General features: G+C 37.1%; 1 protein-coding gene across 1 annotated transcript in view; it reads left to right on the plus strand.

Annotated features, from left to right (window-relative positions):
* LOC145973845 (roundabout homolog 2) overlaps positions 1–19,366 on the plus strand; it is a 107,253-nt gene that overhangs the window by 77,929 nt on the left and 9,958 nt on the right. The window contains exons 3-7 of the mRNA XM_083103444.1: positions 10,536–10,689; positions 14,183–14,313; positions 15,004–15,270; positions 16,084–16,364; positions 18,681–19,193. Of these exons, the coding sequence (XP_082959570.1) occupies positions 10,536–10,689; positions 14,183–14,313; positions 15,004–15,270; positions 16,084–16,364; positions 18,681–19,193 (1,346 nt within the window). The remainder of the gene's footprint in view (positions 1–10,535; positions 10,690–14,182; positions 14,314–15,003; positions 15,271–16,083; positions 16,365–18,680; positions 19,194–19,366) is intronic.

Consider the following 19,366-nt stretch of genomic DNA (forward strand, 5'->3'; position numbering starts at 1 on the left):
ATATTTCACATGTGTACATATTTTTGATCATACGTATTATTCCTGTCGCCAATAAAAAAAAAGCAGAAATCGGATTTAATTAGAACAGTTCCGAGAGTCAGAAAAAATGACGGTAAAATGATATACAGGTAAAATACGATTAATGTATCGCTGCGATAATTTTTCGTTTGATAGAAATAATTCTAAAATTATGAAAAACAATGATTATCATATTTAAAATTGTAGCAAGAGTAGAATAAATTTAGTATCGCATGTATGTAACTATAATCGATTTTAAAAGAATCATCTAAAAATCGCATATTCTTATATTTCACATGTGTACATATTTTTGATCATACGTATTATTCCTGTCGCCAATAAAAAAAACAGCAGAAATCGGATTTAATTAGAACAGTCCCGGCAAGGTTCCAATCTACTCGTTAGAATACCATATCGGGGATGCTAGACGTATTACGGCCATTATAATCGTTTCTCGTTTAATTTATCCATTTCGAAGAGTCAGAAAAAAAAACGGTAAAATTATATACAAGTGTAAAATACGGTTAATGTATCGCTGCGATAATTTTTCGTTTGATAGAAATAATTCTAAAATTATGAAAAACAATGATTATCATATTTAAAATTGTAGCAAGAGTAGAATAAATTTAGTATCGCATGTATGTAACTATAATCGATTTTAAAAGAATCATCTAAAAATCGCATATTCTTATATTTCACATGTGTACATATTTTTGATCATACGTATTATTCCTGTCGCCAATAAAAAAAACAGCAGAAATCGGATTTAATTAGAACAGTCCCGACAAGGTTCCAATCTACTCGTTAGAATACCATATCGGGGATGCTAGACGTATTACGCCCATTATAATCGTTTCTCGTTTAATTTATCCATTTCGAAGAGTCAGAAAAAATGACGGTAAAATGATATACAGGTGTAAAATACGGTTAATGTATCGCTGCGATAATTTTTCGTTTGATAGAAATAATTCTAAAATTATGAAAAACAATGATTATCATATTTAAAATTGTAGCAAGAGTAGAATAATAAATTTAGTATCGCATGTATGTAACTATAATCGATTTTAAAAGAATCATCTAAAAATCGCATATTCTTATATTTCACATGTGTACATATTTTTGATCATACGTATTATTCCTGTCGCCAATAAAAAAAACAGCAGAAATCGGATTTAATTAGAACAGTCCCGGCAAGGTTCCAATCTACTCGTTAGAATACCATATCGGGGATGCTAGACGTATTACGCCCATTATAATCGTTTCTCGTTTAATTTATCCATTTCGAAGAGTCAGAAAAAATGACGGTAAAATGATATACAGGTGTAAAATACGGTTAATGTATCGCTGCGATAATTTTTTGTTTGATAGAAATAATTCTAAAATTATGAAAAACAATGATTATCATATTTAAAATTGTAGCAAGAGTAGAATAAATTTAGTATCGCATGTATGTAACTATAATCGATTTTAAAAGAATCATCTAAAAATCGCATATTCTTATATTTCACATGTGTACATATTTTTGATCATACGTATTATTCCTGTCGCCAATAAAAAAAACAGCAGAAATCGGATTTAATTAGAACAGTCCCGGCAAGGTTCCAATCTACTCGTTAGAATACCATATCGGGGATGCTAGACGTATTACGGCCATTATAATCGTTTCTCGTTTAATTTATCCATTTCGAAGAGTCAGAAAAAAAAACGGTAAAATTATATACAAGTGTAAAATACGGTTAATGTATCGCTGCGATAATTTTTCGTTTGATAGAAATAATTCTAAAATTATGAAAAACAATGATTATCATATTTAAAATTGTAGCAAGAGTAGAATAAATTTAGTATCGCATGTATGTAACTATAATCGATTTTAAAAGAATCATCTAAAAATCGCATATTCTTATATTTCACATGTGTACATATTTTTGATCATACGTATTATTCCTGTCGCCAATAAAAAAAACAGCAGAAATCGGATTTAATTAGAACAGTCCCGACAAGGTTCCAATCTACTCGTTAGAATACCATATCGGGGATGCTAGACGTATTACGCCCATTATAATCGTTTCTCGTTTAATTTATCCATTTCGAAGAGTCAGAAAAAATGACGGTAAAATGATATACAGGTGTAAAATACGGTTAATGTATCGCTGCGATAATTTTTCGTTTGATAGAAATAATTCTAAAATTATGAAAAACAATGATTATCATATTTAAAATTGTAGCAAGAGTAGAATAAATTTAGTATCGCATGTATGTAACTATAATCGATTTTAAAAGAATCATCTAAAAATCGCATATTCTTATATTTCACATGTGTACATATTTTTGATCATACGTATTATTCCTGTCGCCAATAAAAAAAACAGCAGAAATCGGATTTAATTAGAACAGTCCCGACAAGGTTCCAATCTACTCGTTAGAATACCATATCGGGGATGCTAGACGTATTACGCCCATTATAATCGTTTCTCGTTTAATTTATCCATTTCGAAGAGTCAGAAAAAATGACGGTAAAATGATATACAGGTGTAAAATACGGTTAATGTATCGCTGCGATAATTTTTCGTTTGATAGAAATAATTCTAAAATTATGAAAAACAATGATTATCATATTTAAAATTGTAGCAAGAGTAGAATAATAAATTTAGTATCGCATGTATGTAACTATAATCGATTTTAAAAGAATCATCTAAAAATCGCATATTCTTATATTTCACATGTGTACATATTTTTGATCATACGTATTATTCCTGTCGCCAATAAAAAAAACAGCAGAAATCGGATTTAATTAGAACAGTCCCGGCAAGGTTCCAATCTACTCGTTAGAATACCATATCGGGGATGCTAGACGTATTACGCCCATTATAATCGTTTCTCGTTTAATTTATCCATTTCGAAGAGTCAGAAAAAATGACGGTAAAATGATATACAGGTGTAAAATACGGTTAATGTATCGCTGCGATAATTTTTTGTTTGATAGAAATAATTCTAAAATTATGAAAAACAATGATTATCATATTTAAAATTGTAGCAAGAGTAGAATAAATTTAGTATCGCATGTATGTAACTATAATCGATTTTAAAAGAATCATCTAAAAATCGCATATTCTTATATTTCACATGTGTACATATTTTTGATCATACGTATTATTCCTGTCGCCAATAAAAAAAAAGCAGAAATCGGATTTAATTAGAACAGTTCCGAGAGTCAGAAAAAATGACGGTAAAATGATATACAGGTAAAATACGATTAATGTATCGCTGCGATAATTTTTCGTTTGATAGAAATAATTCTAAAATTATGAAAAACAATGATTATCATATTTAAAATTGTAGCAAGAGTAGAATAAATTTAGTATCGCATGTATGTAACTATAATCGATTTTAAAAGAATCATCTAAAAATCGCATATTCTTATATTTCACATGTGTACATATTTTTGATCATACGTATTATTCCTGTCGCCAATAAAAAAAACAGCAGAAATCGGATTTAATTAGAACAGTCCCGGCAAGGTTCCAATCTACTCGTTAGAATACCATATCGGGGATGCTAGACGTATTACGGCCATTATAATCGTTTCTCGTTTAATTTATCCATTTCGAAGAGTCAGAAAAAAAAACGGTAAAATTATATACAAGTGTAAAATACGGTTAATGTATCGCTGCGATAATTTTTCGTTTGATAGAAATAATTCTAAAATTATGAAAAACAATGATTATCATATTTAAAATTGTAGCAAGAGTAGAATAAATTTAGTATCGCATGTATGTAACTATAATCGATTTTAAAAGAATCATCTAAAAATCGCATATTCTTATATTTCACATGTGTACATATTTTTGATCATACGTATTATTCCTGTCGCCAATAAAAAAAACAGCAGAAATCGGATTTAATTAGAACAGTCCCGACAAGGTTCCAATCTACTCGTTAGAATACCATATCGGGGATGCTAGACGTATTACGCCCATTATAATCGTTTCTCGTTTAATTTATCCATTTCGAAGAGTCAGAAAAAATGACGGTAAAATGATATACAGGTGTAAAATACGGTTAATGTATCGCTGCGATAATTTTTCGTTTGATAGAAATAATTCTAAAATTATGAAAAACAATGATTATCATATTTAAAATTGTAGCAAGAGTAGAATAAATTTAGTATCGCATGTATGTAACTATAATCGATTTTAAAAGAATCATCTAAAAATCGCATATTCTTATATTTCACATGTGTACATATTTTTGATCATACGTATTATTCCTGTCGCCAATAAAAAAAACAGCAGAAATCGGATTTAATTAGAACAGTCCCGACAAGGTTCCAATCTACTCGTTAGAATACCATATCGGGGATGCTAGACGTATTACGCCCATTATAATCGTTTCTCGTTTAATTTATCCATTTCGAAGAGTCAGAAAAAATGACGGTAAAATGATATACAGGTGTAAAATACGGTTAATGTATCGCTGCGATAATTTTTCGTTTGATAGAAATAATTCTAAAATTATGAAAAACAATGATTATCATATTTAAAATTGTAGCAAGAGTAGAATAATAAATTTAGTATCGCATGTATGTAACTATAATCGATTTTAAAAGAATCATCTAAAAATCGCATATTCTTATATTTCACATGTGTACATATTTTTGATCATACGTATTATTCCTGTCGCCAATAAAAAAAACAGCAGAAATCGGATTTAATTAGAACAGTCCCGGCAAGGTTCCAATCTACTCGTTAGAATACCATATCGGGGATGCTAGACGTATTACGCCCATTATAATCGTTTCTCGTTTAATTTATCCATTTCGAAGAGTCAGAAAAAATGACGGTAAAATGATATACAGGTGTAAAATACGGTTAATGTATCGCTGCGATAATTTTTTGTTTGATAGAAATAATTCTAAAATTATGAAAAACAATGATTATCATATTTAAAATTGTAGCAAGAGTAGAATAAATTTAGTATCGCATGTATGTAACTATAATCGATTTTAAAAGAATCATCTAAAAATCGCATATTCTTATATTTCACATGTGTACATATTTTTGATCATACGTATTATTCCTGTCGCCAATAAAAAAAAAGCAGAAATCGGATTTAATTAGAACAGTTCCGAGAGTCAGAAAAAATGACGGTAAAATGATATACAGGTAAAATACGATTAATGTATCGCTGCGATAATTTTTCGTTTGATAGAAATAATTCTAAAATTATGAAAAACAATGATTATCATATTTAAAATTGTAGCAAGAGTAGAATAAATTTAGTATCGCATGTATGTAACTATAATCGATTTTAAAAGAATCATCTAAAAATCGCATATTCTTATATTTCACATGTGTACATATTTTTGATCATACGTATTATTCCTGTCGCCAATAAAAAAAACAGCAGAAATCGGATTTAATTAGAACAGTCCCGGCAAGGTTCCAATCTACTCGTTAGAATACCATATCGGGGATGCTAGACGTATTACGGCCATTATAATCGTTTCTCGTTTAATTTATCCATTTCGAAGAGTCAGAAAAAAAAACGGTAAAATTATATACAAGTGTAAAATACGGTTAATGTATCGCTGCGATAATTTTTCGTTTGATAGAAATAATTCTAAAATTATGAAAAACAATGATTATCATATTTAAAATTGTAGCAAGAGTAGAATAAATTTAGTATCGCATGTATGTAACTATAATCGATTTTAAAAGAATCATCTAAAAATCGCATATTCTTATATTTCACATGTGTACATATTTTTGATCATACGTATTATTCCTGTCGCCAATAAAAAAAACAGCAGAAATCGGATTTAATTAGAACAGTCCCGACAAGGTTCCAATCTACTCGTTAGAATACCATATCGGGGATGCTAGACGTATTACGCCCATTATAATCGTTTCTCGTTTAATTTATCCATTTCGAAGAGTCAGAAAAAATGACGGTAAAATGATATACAGGTGTAAAATACGGTTAATGTATCGCTGCGATAATTTTTCGTTTGATAGAAATAATTCTAAAATTATGAAAAACAATGATTATCATATTTAAAATTGTAGCAAGAGTAGAATAAATTTAGTATCGCATGTATGTAACTATAATCGATTTTAAAAGAATCATCTAAAAATCGCATATTCTTATATTTCACATGTGTACATATTTTTGATCATACGTATTATTCCTGTCGCCAATAAAAAAAACAGCAGAAATCGGATTTAATTAGAACAGTCCCGACAAGGTTCCAATCTACTCGTTAGAATACCATATCGGGGATGCTAGACGTATTACGCCCATTATAATCGTTTCTCGTTTAATTTATCCATTTCGAAGAGTCAGAAAAAATGACGGTAAAATGATATACAGGTGTAAAATACGGTTAATGTATCGCTGCGATAATTTTTCGTTTGATAGAAATAATTCTAAAATTATGAAAAACAATGATTATCATATTTAAAATTGTAGCAAGAGTAGAATAATAAATTTAGTATCGCATGTATGTAACTATAATCGATTTTAAAAGAATCATCTAAAAATCGCATATTCTTATATTTCACATGTGTACATATTTTTGATCATACGTATTATTCCTGTCGCCAATAAAAAAAACAGCAGAAATCGGATTTAATTAGAACAGTCCCGGCAAGGTTCCAATCTACTCGTTAGAATACCATATCGGGGATGCTAGACGTATTACGCCCATTATAATCGTTTCTCGTTTAATTTATCCATTTCGAAGAGTCAGAAAAAATGACGGTAAAATGATATACAGGTGTAAAATACGGTTAATGTATCGCTGCGATAATTTTTTGTTTGATAGAAATAATTCTAAAATTATGAAAAACAATGATTATCATATTTAAAATTGTAGCAAGAGTAGAATAAATTTAGTATCGCATGTATGTAACTATAATCGATTTTAAAAGAATCATCTAAAAATCGCATATTCTTATATTTCACATGTGTACATATTTTTGATCATACGTATTATTCCTGTCGCCAATAAAAAAAAAGCAGAAATCGGATTTAATTAGAACAGTTCCGAGAGTCAGAAAAAATGACGGTAAAATGATATACAGGTAAAATACGATTAATGTATCGCTGCGATAATTTTTCGTTTGATAGAAATAATTCTAAAATTATGAAAAACAATGATTATCATATTTAAAATTGTAGCAAGAGTAGAATAAATTTAGTATCGCATGTATGTAACTATAATCGATTTTAAAAGAATCATCTAAAAATCGCATATTCTTATATTTCACATGTGTACATATTTTTGATCATACGTATTATTCCTGTCGCCAATAAAAAAAACAGCAGAAATCGGATTTAATTAGAACAGTCCCGGCAAGGTTCCAATCTACTCGTTAGAATACCATATCGGGGATGCTAGACGTATTACGGCCATTATAATCGTTTCTCGTTTAATTTATCCATTTCGAAGAGTCAGAAAAAAAAACGGTAAAATTATATACAAGTGTAAAATACGGTTAATGTATCGCTGCGATAATTTTTCGTTTGATAAAAATAATTCTAAAATTATGAAAAACAATGATTATCATATTTAAAATTGTAGCAAGAGTAGAATAAATTTAGTATCGCATGTATGTAACTATAATCGATTTTAAAAGAATCATCTAAAAATCGCATATTCTTATATTTCACATGTGTACATATTTTTGATCATACGTATTATTCCTGTCGCCAATAAAAAAAACAGCAGAAATCGGATTTAATTAGAACAGTCCCGGCAAGGTTCCAATCTACTCGTTAGAATACCATATCGGGGATGCTAGACGTATTACGGCCATTATAATCGTTTCTCGTTTAATTTATCCATTTCGAAGAGTCAGAAAAAAAAACGGTAAAATTATATACAAGTGTAAAATACGGTTAATGTATCGCTGCGATAATTTTTCGTTTGATAGAAATAATTCTAAAATTATGAAAAACAATGATTATCATATTTAAAATTGTAGCAAGAGTAGAATAAATTTAGTATCGCATGTATGTAACTATAATCGATTTTAAAAGAATCATCTAAAAATCGCATATTCTTATATTTCACATGTGTACATATTTTTGATCATACGTATTATTCCTGTCGCCAATAAAAAAAACAGCAGAAATCGGATTTAATTAGAACAGTCCCGGCAAGGTTCCAATCTACTCGTTAGAATACCATATCGGGGATACTAGACGTATTACGGCCATTATAATCGTTTCTCGTTTAATTTATCCATTTCGAAGAGTCAGAAAAAATGACGGTAAAATGATATACAGGTGTAAAATACGGTTAATGTATCGCTGCGATAATTTTTTGTTTGATAGAAATAACAATTCTAAAATTATGAAAAACAATGATCATATTCAAAATTGTAGCAAGAGTAGAATAAATTCAGTATCGCATGTATGTAACTATAATCGACTTTAAAAGAATCATCTAAAAATCGCATATTCTTATATTTCATATGTGTACATATTTTTGATCATACGTATTATTCCTGTCGCCAATAAAAAAAAGCAGAAATTGGATTTACTTAGAACAGTCCGACAAAATTTCAATTTACTCGTTAGAATACCATATCGGGGATGCTAGACGTATTACGGCCATTATAATTGTTCCTCGTTTAATTTATCCATTTCGAAGAGTCAGAAAAAAAGACGGTAAAATTATATAAAAGTGTAAAATACGATTAATATATCGCTGCAATGATTTTTCGTTTGATAAAAATAACAGTTATCAAAAATAATGATTATCGCATCCAAAATTATAGTAGAAGTGAAACAGTACAATATAATATCGCGATCACTAATAATTGATTTAAAAAAAACCCCATCTAAAAATCATATATTTTTATATTTCACATATTTCACTTTCATATACGTTTATTTTCGGTATGTTATTATATCCGTTTAGATTGAGACAGTAGGAACCCTCTCGAATAATCCAAGAACCGCGGGCTATAAAGAGCGCGCCTGATCCCGATCCTGATCCTGATTCCGATTCCGTATGCACCGTGTACCTATTTACGTGACGTATACCTGGCCCACGGGGGCGCAATTCTCATTTTTCACGTTGTCGCGTGCGCGCCACGTAGCCTATGGGATTCACGTAAATTCGGTATATATACGGAACCGTATAGGGAGTACATAACGGAGGACCGAGAGAACGAAAAGAGGAGGTCCCGACCTCCCGCTTCAACCCCGAGGAAAGTTTACAGAGTGCCAGTGCGACACGGCGAGAAAGGGGTTGAAAGCTGGACTCGAGACCGACGATGTGGACGGGGGTTGGTGGTGCCAACCTCTTTATCCCTCGTCCCCTCGTTTTCTGAGAAATTGCGTTACATTTGATTCACCGTCGGAATCGTTAGGGCGTTCGAGACCCGAGATAGCGACCCACGTTTTTCAAACCGCCCTTGCCGTCCTATGAAAGCGTCCCTTCCTCTCTCCTCGCTGGCACGACTCTCCCCGTTTGTCTCAAATTTCAATTCGTAGCCTCTCGGCACGCGGTGCTATGGCTTCACGTGTTCTTCGCTACTTTTCCTAGTCATTTCAACTCGAAATCCGATAATGTATCCCAATATTTTGGTATGCAAAATATTGGGATCTCTGTTTCGTTGTCGTCTCGCGCGAGACAGGAAAAGAGCCTCGTGATATTTCGTTTACAATTCAAACGTAAAAGTTTTAATCTTATAAGAGACGATTAAAGATTTAAAATTCTACTCTGTTAACAGATGAATAATACTGACTTCTAAATATTTTCATATTGATATATATATATCGCTTATTCAATGTCCTCTGCATTCTTACAAAAGACTGAATAGAAGATCTACTTCTTTTCATACACAAATTTCTAAAGCAGCACGGGCATTCTGGAAATATTTTCCATTCGAAATAGCGGAAACTGTCTGGTTCGCTTTATCTGAATATTGTCCGCGATTCTAAAGAAACCTTGTATTTCACGAAACGTAGTTTCCGTGATGTAAGTAATTATCGAATATATAAAGTCGATATATTATGCGAGTTTGGAAGAGAATCATTCACATGTAAAATCCAGCCACAGTGACCGGATATGCTGGTTTCAACGAGTTGTCTTTTTTTTTTTTAATCCTCAAACCATCACGGGTGTTTGAAATTCATTTTAGTTTGTCCTAGTTTCGTACTTGCAATACACGAACGAAAAATCGGACGACTTTTATGAAAGCTTATTAAAACTTTGAAGAGAGAGCTCCGAATCCACGGTGCGTTCAGCCGATATCAAAATTCGATATCGCAGCGATTCGATAAAATAATTCCGATAATGAGAGATAAAAATAAATAAAAAGAAATAAATGCCCTGCTTTCGTAGCCTCTTTAAAAAAGTCTCTTTAAACCGTCCAAACGTCTCGGTTTCTTTCCGCTAGTCGCGCGCGAAAAAATATTGTCGTCCTTTCTTCCCCTCCTTAGACAAGCAACGCAATATTTCGTAATGCAACGGTGCATCATAGACATGGTTTTGTCTGTTGCAGTGCTGCGGGATGAGTTTCGCGCGGAACCGCAAAACACGAGGGTCGCCGCCGGGGAGACGGCTTTGCTGGAGTGTGGACCGCCTCGCGGCCATCCGGAACCGACCCTCCATTGGAAAAGGAACGGTCACATAATAGACCTGGAGGCGACGAAACGGTGAGTTTTCTTTGTGCGAGGCCGCGCGTAGGTCGCGCTCCCTTTGAATTCGTTCGACCTATACCGAACGCGACGACCGAAAACGCGCAACGAGAAGAAGAGATTGCACGGGCGAGAAGGCGTAAATGATTAAACACGCCGGGATCTCGACTATTTCGGTTCCATCGGGCCCATCGGGGCCCGTTCTTTTCGTCAAAGACTCGACGAGGCCCCAGCTGCCGCGTGAAAATGACTTTGGGGCCGCGACCTTTCCCTTTACCTTTTTGGAGAAAAAGGCGGAGAGCCTTTGTCCGCGATGATGGCATTCTCGCCGAACGGACGAGGCAAACGTAGCGTGTCTACGCACGAGTGTCGTTTAATAAACAAGTCTGATATAAAACGTAATGTAATTGCGTTAACTGTAATATAAACAAATATAAATAAATTCGCTCCATCTCGAAAAAGTATAAGCGCGATAACTTGTTTTGACGCGCACTTCGTTACTCGGCCCCGTGGCGATTAATTCGATCTTGTCACTTGGGCCGCGAGTGAAGGCGAAACAATAATAAATATACTCCGTTTGCAATTTGCGGGCCCTTTAAAAGCACGCGTGCAACACATTCGCCGCGCGTATCCGATTAAATTGCATGCGCGCGAGCGTTGCACACGCACATGCGTACGTATATACACACATACACACACCATACGCATACATACACGCGCGCATTTACTGCCGCGACTAGCAACTCTACAAGAATTTCGCGCTGTCTGTGTCTTCATGTAATAATGTCGCGGCAGTAAGAGCAAGTTTTACGCTCGCGGGATTACGGTTGGGAGAATCTACTTTTATAGACACGATGAGGGAAGGGGGGCGGGAACTCTAGATTAACTTAATTCTAACAACGACGCCGAGGGTAAAAGGGACGTCGCCGGGACAAAAAATCGTATCAAACGCCACTGCTAACGTGAATACGGTCGGTTATCTTGCATTTCTCTTTATTTTCCTTTATGTATCCGATTCATCTTGATTCAAGCGTAAGATGTCTTTGCGAATGGGGATTTTATTTCGGTTCTTAAAATAGTTGCACAGTTAAGTTTATTTTACACGACATTTGTTAATTAAACACTTGCATATTAAAATATCAATCTGCTTACATGTTAAATCTGTTATAGCTCTTCCATTATAGTTTGCTATTTCTCGTCAAGTTAGAATTATTAATCAGAACAAGAGACGATAGATTAAAATAGTATTATCGATTTATAAGCTCGGATTAAATGTCATCTATTTTCATTCACGAAATTCAATCGCGCTTTATAATATCCCTCTATTTAATTAAAATTTCACTGAAATTTTCATCAATCGATGACAAATCCGTAACGCAATGTGTCAATAAAATTTCCCGCTCTGCGGCTTACAGTTTTAATAATAAATCATACGGTAATATTCGTCGTGTAATAAAGCGCATAATCGATAGCCGCGTCTCGCATTTATGTATCGATATCTACGATATCTAGAGCCCATCGCGATATCCAGAGCGTGTAACCGAACGAAAGAGAGGACTCGGGAGACTCGCAACTCGGCGGCGCAGGAATCGACGCATAAATTCAGACAGAGTACGAATTTTACCTCCTGGCCCCCTTGGCGTCCCTCCCCCTGCTGCTTCCTCCAGGATCAGGAGCATTTAAACGTACGCTTGCGCGGGCCACCTCGTTGTAACGACCCGGCATACTTTCGCGCTCCTCCGTCTGCCATTCGTATCTCGAAACGGGCGATTTTTTCTCCCCCGAATCCCCATGGATCGACTCGATCAAACTTTCATGGGGCGCTGAATGCCTCTTAGTTTTTCTCGCGCTACCTATCCCGTCTTCTCCACCCCTCTCTTTTTTTCAAGAGTAAAACCCTCGCGATCTCCCTCCGATCGACGAAACTCCATCAGAGTTAAAAAAGGAGATTCTTATTATCAAAGTGTTCTTTTAAATGCGCGATAAAAAATGGCGATGAACTAAAGAGAGAAATTTATATTATCCGCAATGTTGCGAAAACAGGATCGAGTATCGAGATAAATTTATTAATTTAATAAATGATTTATTTATACGCAATTTATTAATTCCGTCTATTATATTTTCGCGCGCAAATTCTATTTCCGTTATTTCTTCGTGTACAGAATTTATCTTTATACGGTTCATCGCGTCGTTTTATGTAATTACTTCCATTTACACCGTCACTTACACCGTATTGTACGCGCTGGCTTAACGCTGTCTGAGGGGACACGGCACATAAGAGCACGTGACAAACGATTTTATTTTTTTTCTTCCTCTTTTTCCTTTTCGGAGCAGGGGAAAGCCCGACGCGAAAAGCGAGAAAGGAGACATTTTTTTTTGGCGAGATCTCTCTCGAAAACGAAACGAAACTTTCGCGCACTCGTTCGTTCGTTCGTTCGCTCGTTCGTTCGTTTCGACGGCTATTTTCCTCTCCTTCGTCTCGATCAATAGGATACTCTCCTCCGTCGCGACGGCTCGCGGAAATTTCCTCCCCCTCTTCCTCCTACTTCTCCACCACCACCATCCTCGCGTCGGATTTACCGATGGAAGCCCGAAGCCGCGATAAATTAGGACAACCGATAGGAATTAAATCCGGCCGTATCGGAACGCCGAGACCGCGTTTCTCTCCTCTCTCCTCTCCCTTCTCTCGTCGCAGCTCGCGGAACGTGTGGTAAAACGGGACATGGAGAGCGATGGAAGAATGGTCGCGCGAAGGGAAGAGGAAAGAGAGAGAGAGAGAGAGCGGATCAAAGCAGAGGGAACGGAGGAGGTAATCGAGCACCACCGACGCGAAAATTAATTGACACTATAAATTAGAGAGCGCGCAATCGAGAGAGAGAGGAGAGGGAGAGAGAGTGAACTATCGATCGATCGCGTCGTCGCCGAATAACACCACTCTCCATATGCGCGATATTGTGCATGTGCACCCCTCAAACGAGACGGCCGTTTAATCTTGGGACCTCCGACGCGGAAGAAGAACGAGCCCTCGAAGGAGAGGATCGGCGGGGGTGTCAGGAATGCCAAGTACGCAGTCTCTTGAATACGCGTCTTTGCTCCTTATTCTCTCGCATAAATAATATAGGTTTGGTGAAAAGGAGACGCGCACCATCTCCGAAAGTTCCTCTCGTCTTATGTGGAGCAACGAGACTTGGAATGAGCGACTAACGTATGAGCTGTCCGAGATGCTCGAAATTATCTCGAGACTCGCTCACGCGAGGTCGATCTTTCACGTGTGCGTTAATTTCTTCGCGTTAGTTGCAAAATTATAGATAATAATATTATGTAATATATGATAATACACAAATAGGATGCCCTGGACTATTATTACACCTTCTCCCCATCGATATTTAAGTGCTTAAAGATGCCGTTCATCTTTTCGGGCGGAAATTAATCGTCGTAATTTTCGTCGTCGCTCTTATCGAACGGAGAGAACGTCTCAGCGTCTTGATTAATCGTTTATTGGGCATTTCAGGATAACTCTCGTGGACGGAGGTAATCTAATGATATCCGACGTGAGGCCGGCCGATCAGGGCAAGTACCAGTGCATCGCCGAAAACATGGTCGGCACCAAGGGATCCGCGATAGCTACTCTCACGGTTCATGGTAAGCGTGTAACACGAACTTCCATTTCCCACATACAAGTGCACGGACAATCAAGACTGAGAAGTAGATATAGGTATAGGTTCATAGACATAGACACGGCCAAACCTCTCATAACATTTAGCGCTAATTCTGATTGACCGATAAATTTTGTTCCGTCTCGCGTTGAGTCAAAATATTAAAGTTAGTATTTAAAGCATCTCTTATTTCGTCCGCAGTATATGTTTTTATTTTTGATTATTTGTTATATAAATGTTCATAATCATATCTAGCCGATGAACTGATAAAGTATCATTATTATTATCTCTGTTATATCTCTGTAATTTTATTTACCGTTTATTTCGGTAAAAATCGTTTTTTTTTCTTTTTAATAGAATCAATTTATTTTCTTCTCTCCTGAAAATAATTAATGAAAAATGAAATATTTTGATATCTTTACGCGGACTTATTTTGCAGTATTTTAATTAACATTTTATATATATAGTATTTATTTAAATTATCTAGTCGATTAGATAGACACTCTAGATTATACGCTCCAGTAATTAAATCTTCTTAAATAAATAATAATCTCGCGTACTAGTTTGCGATTGCGGAGTCGCTCGAAATCCGATGAAAAGCCGCGGGCCGTAATTCGGGATACAGCCGGAGGCTATATCCGGGTTTTCCGATCGAATCCTCGTCCTGTCTTTGCAGTGAAGCCGTACTTCGTGGCCACGCCGTCGAACCAGACGATCCTCGCGGATCAAACGGCGGAGTTCGTCTGCAGGGTGGGCGGCGACCCGTCACCGGAGATTCTGTGGCGGCGGAGCGACGGCAAGATGCCGATAGGTCGGGCGCATATCCTGGAGGACAAAAGTTTACACATCGAGCGGGTGAATCCCCAAGATCAGGGGACGTACATCTGCGAGGCGGAGAACGGCGTTGGCACGATATCAGCGAGCGCCACTCTTACCGTGCACTGTGAGTACTGTAATCTTCTTCCCTTCTCTCCCCCTCTCTCTTTCTCTCTCTGTGTAAGGAGCCGCTCTGCCGTGAAATTAATTACGCGCCCGGTGTACGATTATCGCGTCGGTGACGAGCGAAGGGGTTGTTGCCGCACAGAGGACAGACGCAACGTCGCGCATTATCGCCGCATATTAGCCCCGGAATATGCATCCTGTCGGATGTCGACTTTTGCGCCTCGCTTGGACGCAAATCGGATCCCGTGGCTTGGAAAATACGAACGTATTGTCGACCCGCTCCAAGCAAGCGAGATAGGGGCGCGGATACGATAGATAGTTCAAACTTCACGCTTAGATAAATGGCCTAAATTTTCAACAGCTATGTGTAATCGCTAACATTATCGTATGCGCATTTTTTCCAGTTTTATTCTCTATAGTTGAACGAGTAATTTAAACTGTAATCCCACGTCTACTCGTATTCTTATTTCCGTGAGAAACGCGATTTATCAATGCCGAGGGATTTAAGTATTGAAAAAAATAAAATCTAATTCCACAATTGATACGCAAAGGCTAAATAACTAAAACGAGAAAATGATATTTAATATTTCTATCGTTAAAATGGATACTTGTCGATTTTTTTTCTACCTACTCTCAAATAATTCTCACCCAAGTTCATAATAATGACATACAACGAGATGTCCCGTACACAGAATCTAGCAGATTCACTCATCTGTTTGAAAATTGGCTTATACGGGTTAAGGGTTGAAGGAGCGTCTTTATCGCTAAATATACGGTGAGGATACGTGTGTCGAATACGGACCGTTTGTCACAGCGAGACCGGTATTCACCAACTTCCCCAAGGACGAGACGGTAAGCTCCAACAGCGACGTTACCTTCTCGTGCGCGGCGCGCGGCGCGCCAAAGCCGTCGATATTTTGGACCCGGGAGGGCTCCCAGGAGCTAATGTTCCCCGGCCACACGTATCAGAACCACTACACCGTCACGGAAAACGGAAGTCTGACTATCAAGGGCGCCGTCAGGAAGGACGAGGGCCACTACGTGTGCAGCGCCATTAGTCAGGCCGGCGCCAGCACCGCGACTGTATTTCTTCAGGTATGTGTGAACCTTATAAAATGTACATCTCACGCAATAATTCAACCACGCTCCAAACAACTTATATCATTTTCCGAAAATTTTTTTGCACATATATGTCTATTTTTAATAAACGTGTATTGGGTTGGCAACTAAGTAATTGCGGTTTTTTTTTTAACAAAACAAAAGACAATTTTTTCATGGAACAAGATAATTTTATTTAATAATGTATTGTCCATTTTTATCAATGACCTCTTTCAGGCAGCATCATAATTCCACGTTCATAAAATTTTTATCGGCAAAAAACTGAACTAAGTGCGACTTGACATCATCATCATTATTGAAATTTTTACCATTCAAGAAGTTTTGTAAAATCCGAAACAAATGGTAATCCGATGGTGCAAGGTCAGGACTATACGGTGGATGTATCAAAATTTCCCACCCAAGCTCTCTCAATTTTAGGCGGGTCGCCAAAGATGTGTGAGGTCTGGCGTTGTCGTGATGGAAGACGACGCCTTTTTTGTTGATCAATTCTGGTCGCTTTTCTCGAATTGCATTGTTCAGTTTGGTTAATTGTTCAATGTACACATCTGAATTGATCGTCTGGTTGCGTGGTAAAATCTCAAAGTAGACAATTCCTTTGTAATCCCACCAAACTGACAACATGACCTTCTTTTGATGAAACCAATTTTGACACTGCCGTTCTTTTAAGGCTTCGTCACCATACACAGCACATAACTTTTTGTGAGCTTTCGATACGTATTTTCCTTTGCGGAAGTAAAAAAGCAAAATATGTCGAAAGTGTTCGTTTTGTTTTTCCATTTTTCAACCGATGCCAAATAAAAACTACACAACCGATCAACAAAATTTTTTCACAGAATGTTAATTGGAATACGAACTGTCAAACAACAATATGAGTTTGACATTTGAAATACGTGAACATATCCAAAATTCAACTAACACTATCTATCAATGAGATCCGCAATTACTTAGTTGCCAACCCAATATTATTGGAAAATACATTTTTAATATATTTTTAACAGCTTTTATATTTTTGAATATATATTAGTATTTCTGTTTTTAATTTTGAACATGGAATTTTCACGTCCTACGTAAGATTAATATCATAAATTAGCAATAATTTATGATATACGCATATAGAGTTGTAAGAGCAACGAGCTTGTGCGCTAAATGGACGCGCAACAGTTTAAAATATATAGCTAAGATAAATCTCGTCCGTGTGAGAGAGGCGAGCGTGCACATTAAGTGGTTCATTTTCTCGATACATATTTATATCATCCCCTCTCCCGGCTCCGTTCTCTTCCGGATGAGTGCAGAATTACCATTCCAGCCGGTGCTGCACACCGCGATCCTAGCCCGAGGGAAGCTGCCCCACATTCTGAATAAAATTCTTATCTACATATAGGGAGTATTACAGCGAATCAACTTTGGCGAATGGAAACTCGGTAACTCCCCACTCGGAGCGGCTAAAGTTGTAGGGTATAATATAGAAAAGAAACTTTTGAATTACATATTTTCACTCCAACACTAGAGCTATTCGACCGAACTTGGTGGATGCAATATTCGGTTAATTCAACGGCTATAAGTAAGCGCGGGTAGCTAGTTCATAATCTTCCACATACCAGGCAAAAACGAGGAAGGTATGACTTTAACCGGTATAATTCTGACTTATTCAAATATCGAAAAATTCTAAGTTTAATCGCGTGAATTTTAAGCATCCGTGACACTTGTAACTTCTCTATATCTCTCCATATACAGGGTGTATCTGAAATGATGCACTAAACTTTAGGAGCGTATTCTAGAGATCAAAATAAGACTTTTTTTTTCTTATGAACATGGGTCCGCAAATGAACCCCCCTCCGAGTTAAAATTCGAAAATGTGTGAAATTGACCAAACATCCGCAACGCAAATTTATTTATCTCTCAAGAGAGGGTGATAGGTAACGTCAAAACCTTTTTTTTTCTGAAATACAGCCAATTTTTAATTTTTTCCCCAAACTTTAGGGGCCTCTAGCTCGGAGGGGGGTTCATTTGCGGACCCATGTTCATAGGAAAAAAAAAGTCTTATTTTGATCTCTAGAATACGCTCCTAAAGTTTAGTGCATCATTTCAGATACACCCTGTATACGTGGATCTTTTTGGAAAAAGATTCATCACGAAAATAAAATTTTCCGCGATTACTTTAAAGCGAACCTCGCTAGAATTCTCGTCTCATTCCTGCACCGGAACGTAGAGTCGAAAGGAGGCGAGACGCCCGCGGCGTTCTTTCTCCGCGAAGTAGACCATCAAATACAGTTTCCGTCTGTCGTAATAAAGGTGACGTCCGTCGAGGAGACACCGCCGCCCATAATCGAGCTGGGTCCGGCGAATCAAACCCTGCCGCTGAAGAGCGTCGCCTCGTTGCCGTGCCGAGCGGTCGGTACACCCACGCCGCGGGTTCACTGGCATAAGGAGGGCGTGCTCGTACGTCCGGGCGGCCGTATCACGATGGCCATCAACGGCACGCTGTTCATCGACGATCTGCACGCCAACGATTCCGGCCTCTACACCTGCATCGCCTCGTCCGAGTCCGGCAACACCTCGTGGTCGGCCTACCTGACAGTGAGTTCCGGCGCCAGCTTTCACCGTACGCCCGACGTGTCAGCGCTGCCGCAGAACCCGAGCAAGCCGCGAATAGTGAACGCCACCAGTAACTCGGTCACCCTGACGTGGAGCCCGGGCCACGAGGGCCAGAGCAAGATCATCGGCTACAATATCGAGTATTACAGCAGCAACCTGAACACCGGCTGGGTGGTGGCAGCCACGGGTGTCCTCGACGATATCTATACCGTGAGTATTATATCGAGGATCGGCGACGCTTGACCTCCTTTCCTTAGTGCTTACACTTCAGAGTTTCAATGATCTTTTCAAGTAGATATTTTCAGTTTCCCTCCTTGCTTCGCGTGTATCGTTTCGAAAGTGTGTTTAGAACGTGGACTGCTGACGAAAGCAGTTTGCGACAC

The sequence above is a fragment of the Camponotus vicinus genome, unplaced genomic scaffold (genome assembly GCF_025532165.1).
Source record: "Camponotus vicinus isolate PSW18456_S1 unplaced genomic scaffold, iyCamVici1.0 SCAF_6, whole genome shotgun sequence".
Classification (NCBI taxonomy): Eukaryota; Metazoa; Arthropoda; class Insecta; order Hymenoptera; family Formicidae; genus Camponotus; species Camponotus vicinus.